This window comes from Bidens hawaiensis, unplaced genomic scaffold (genome assembly GCF_021521415.1).
Source record: "Bidens hawaiensis isolate Kalapana, Puna unplaced genomic scaffold, B.hawaiensis_p1.1 tig00086192_1, whole genome shotgun sequence".
Lineage (NCBI taxonomy): Eukaryota > Viridiplantae > Streptophyta > Magnoliopsida > Asterales > Asteraceae > Bidens > Bidens hawaiensis.
In genome coordinates, this window is record NW_027504194.1 from 1 (window position 1) to 3,669 (window position 3,669).

Consider the following 3,669-nt stretch of genomic DNA (forward strand, 5'->3'; position numbering starts at 1 on the left):
ATACACGCCTAAAAGAGCTTCCATGTCCTCTTCTTCTGCTTGAGAAACAAGCTCTTTTTCAACTGTAACCTTCATGTCACTTTCAGCGACGACATCAGCAGCAGGCCCGGGCCCGTCTTGAACGTTGCGTTTCTTTGAAACTACAGGTGTATTTTCCTATAATATTAAAAGTATTAGAAGCTATATTGTATGCATAAAAATACTGGATATAAAGTTCAACCCATATACTATTAAAAAGGCCGATTTGGATTATGTTTTATCTCAAACAGGCTAAACAAAAATATAGCTAAAAACGGGTCAAGATGTGGCCAAAGTTTTACCAACTTGTTCACAAAATGCATTATTATATTTTTTTAGTTGACAAAAAAAGTTTGTCGGTCAACCCAAACCGAACATACACGTTTTGACCTGTTACCTAGGGATGTGCAAGAAACCGAAGAAATCGATCCGTAACCAAAAAAACCGAACCGAAACAAAAACCGACGGTTTGGTTTTATGTTTTTGTAAAAACCAAAAATATCGAACCGAACCAAATTCCTAAATTATTGTTTTGTTTATTTTATATTAAGTAATTTATAAGAATTTTTAATAAATATGTAACTCAAATATTTTTGGTCAAATGTATAATAGTCTATTATTTTACAATTAACAAAATTACTTATACTAAATTCATTATTTTTAGCCAACTTTTTTCGGCCTAAAATTTTCAAGCTCAAACCGAAACCGAACGGTTTCAAAAACTCCAAAAACCGAAGTTTTGTTTTTCGGTTTGGTTTTAGCCAAAAACCGCAGCGAAATGCACCATGCGCACCCATAACTGACGATTTTGAAAACCGTTAGGTTTTTCGGTTTGAATCCAGTTTAGAATTTTTTTCGGATTTGCCATTTAGGCTTCAATTTTTTGGTCCAGAAAAGAAATAGAAATTGGCCCAAAATAATGAATTTGGCCTAAATCTTTTTGTTAATTGGTTATTATACATGTGGCCTAAATATTTGGGTTACACTATTTATCAAATTCTTATAACTTGTTTACAAAATTCAAAATAAAATATAATAATCCATAAATCAATCAGTTTAATTTACATGCTAAACTAAATTTGAGCCGAAAGTTTGGCTTTACGAAAACATAAACAAGCCGTCAATTTTGTTTTGAGTTCAGTTATGTCAGTTGGTTTTCCCGGTTTTAATAACATGCAAAACCAAAACTAAACCATATTTTCGTTTTTTACGGAAAGATAAAACCAAAACGTCAGTTTTTTTTATTTCGGTTATTCCGGATCGGTTTTTTCCGGTTTCATGCACGCCCCTATCCACAAAGTCGTTTTAAATTATGAATTATTTTACTTTATAATTGACAAAAAGGAGTTTGGGGTCAACCTAACTCGGGCATACCCATTTTGACCTGTTATAGCTAAACAAACGGACAACAAAATAAACGTAGAATTCAAACGCACCTTTGCCCAAAGAGCCATTTCTACAACATCGATACCAACAACTTTTGGTAGATGGCCCAATACATCTTTACACATGTTTAATATAAACAGCAAGAGACGGTTCCTAAAGACAGACGTTAAAAAATAAAAGACCTATTTTGTAATATTATTATAGCTTACTTACTATTATTACCTGTCATCAATATTTCGCATGGTCCATTGAGGAGGAGCAACACTTTGACTTCTAAGATTGTCAAAACCCTAAGAAAGGCTGACCGGTTAAAAAAGCCAAAGGAGCAATTAAGTTCACTACTGTGAAAAAGCATTACCAGCGTAAACGTGCATCCACTAGGGTCGTTTGTTAAAACTTCCACCTTTGAAAGGTGCTTGAGCTTGTACAGTTTTGCAGGCTGCATATATATTTTGGATTTTAAAACTAGAACGAAATAAAAAAAAAAAATATAAGAAGATGAATTATGTACCTCGAGAACTCCTCCATTTGAATATTTTAAAACATTGAGAAAGGCCTTAGTCTGTTCAGCCTTTTCTTTTGCTGCATAAACCAATGTCATGATAAAATCATAGAATAAATTTACAAATTTTATTTTGCTGCATAAACCAATGGCAAGAACCCTAGGTTTACTATCGGCAGGAAGGTCCAATAAATAGTAGAAAACTCACTGGATATGGCAAGAACCCTAGGTTTAGCCATCTGACCTTTGCCAATTTTGCCGGATTTGCCCCAAATACCACGGCTCTTGGCAACACGGATCGACAATACAACCTTCTGCTTACTTCCTTCCACTGCACTTTCACACGCTCGCCGGAGCTCCAGATCGTCCGCGCTAGATTTCGCCATTCGATTCGATGAGATTCAATTTTGGTCAAAATGTCTGATTTATTAGTCGTCTGGAAGTCCAAGGAAAATAATATATATGGATTTTTCAACGGCCTGGCTTTCTATTTTTAAGTATATAAAATTAGCTAGCTTTTTATTCTATTATTTGATAAGTTTTTTTAAATATTTGGATTAACTTATATTTTACAAGTTAATTATATGGTTTAATTAGTTGTTACAACCAACATTCTTTAATTTATTAGAGTAATAATTACTAATCCACTACCATTTGAGGACAAATGAGTAGGGCTAGCATATTGTGTGTACCGGTACACGATAAGACACGAACACGATAAAAAACGAACACGAAATGGGTATACCTGTACACGACACGAAAACTTATCGTGTACCTGTAACTCAAACACGAACACAAACCTGTTAATATCTGGTATACATGATAATACACGATAGTACACGATAATAGTTGTTTATAAACATATATTTGACAACATTTTAGCGACACAAAAGTCAACGGAAGTTCATAAACGTCTTAAAATAAAACATAAATCCATGCTCCTTAACAAATTTAAGACAAAAACATAGAGAATTCTAATCAAAACATATATTGAAAACAATATCAAGTTTCAAACTTCCAAGTTCCAATTGGTCTTTCTTCTCAGATCTTCAATTCCAAACAATAAAACCTACACACAAAATAAGTATAGTCAATTAGTCATATTAATCATTGAACAATTGGACATATTCATACAGTTTTATCAAGTAACATTATTAGAAAGTTTTAGAGAGAGGTACCTTAAGATTGTTTATTGTTTTTAGCGAGCAACACTACTTGAAGCATTTGGAGTTGGTACCTTAGGATTGTTTACCGAATTTGAAGCATTTGATTCACAACTAATGTCAAGTGACATTATATCTTTAGTGACCTCTTCCACGCTAACTTTGTTAGAGCCTACAAAGTAGAAACGAACATATACATTATAAAATTAATATAATATCATGTACAAAACATATAACAAATCAAGCAAAGATGGACATTACAAAAAGTTATCTTCTAAATCAACTTTGATAGAATCACTCTCCGTCTAGAATGAATAAAGTAATAAATACAAAGTTACACAAAAATAAAACCAAACTTTAACAAAAATAAGTATAGTTGAATCAACAAACATACCGTTGTTTTGGCTTTCTTATCCTTCGCCTTTTCCACATTCTTTTGTGGGTTACTCATAATTACCTAAATAGTAAATACTAACAAATGTGAGCAATCAAAAGTTCAAAACCAAATAAGTGAAATAACTAACTAAAACAGCCCTATAATAGTATAATTCACATAAATACATAATAATTTTGTACAAAACAAAATAAACTCAGCAAGTC

General features: G+C 32.5%; 1 protein-coding gene across 1 annotated transcript; it reads right to left on the reverse strand.

Moving 5' to 3' along the window:
* Window positions 1-6: 6 nt before the first annotated feature.
* LOC143607742 (exocyst complex component SEC3A-like) lies at window positions 7-2,330 on the reverse strand (the record flags this gene model as incomplete). Its single annotated transcript, XM_077083085.1, has 6 exons — window positions 2,115-2,330; window positions 1,916-1,986; window positions 1,763-1,843; window positions 1,627-1,694; window positions 1,455-1,557; window positions 7-156 (listed from the first exon to the last, which is right to left on the reverse strand). Coding segments are annotated over exons 1-6 (651 nt in total), but the record flags the coding sequence as incomplete, so codon positions are not given.
* Between the last annotated feature and the right edge of the window lie 1,339 nt (window positions 2,331-3,669).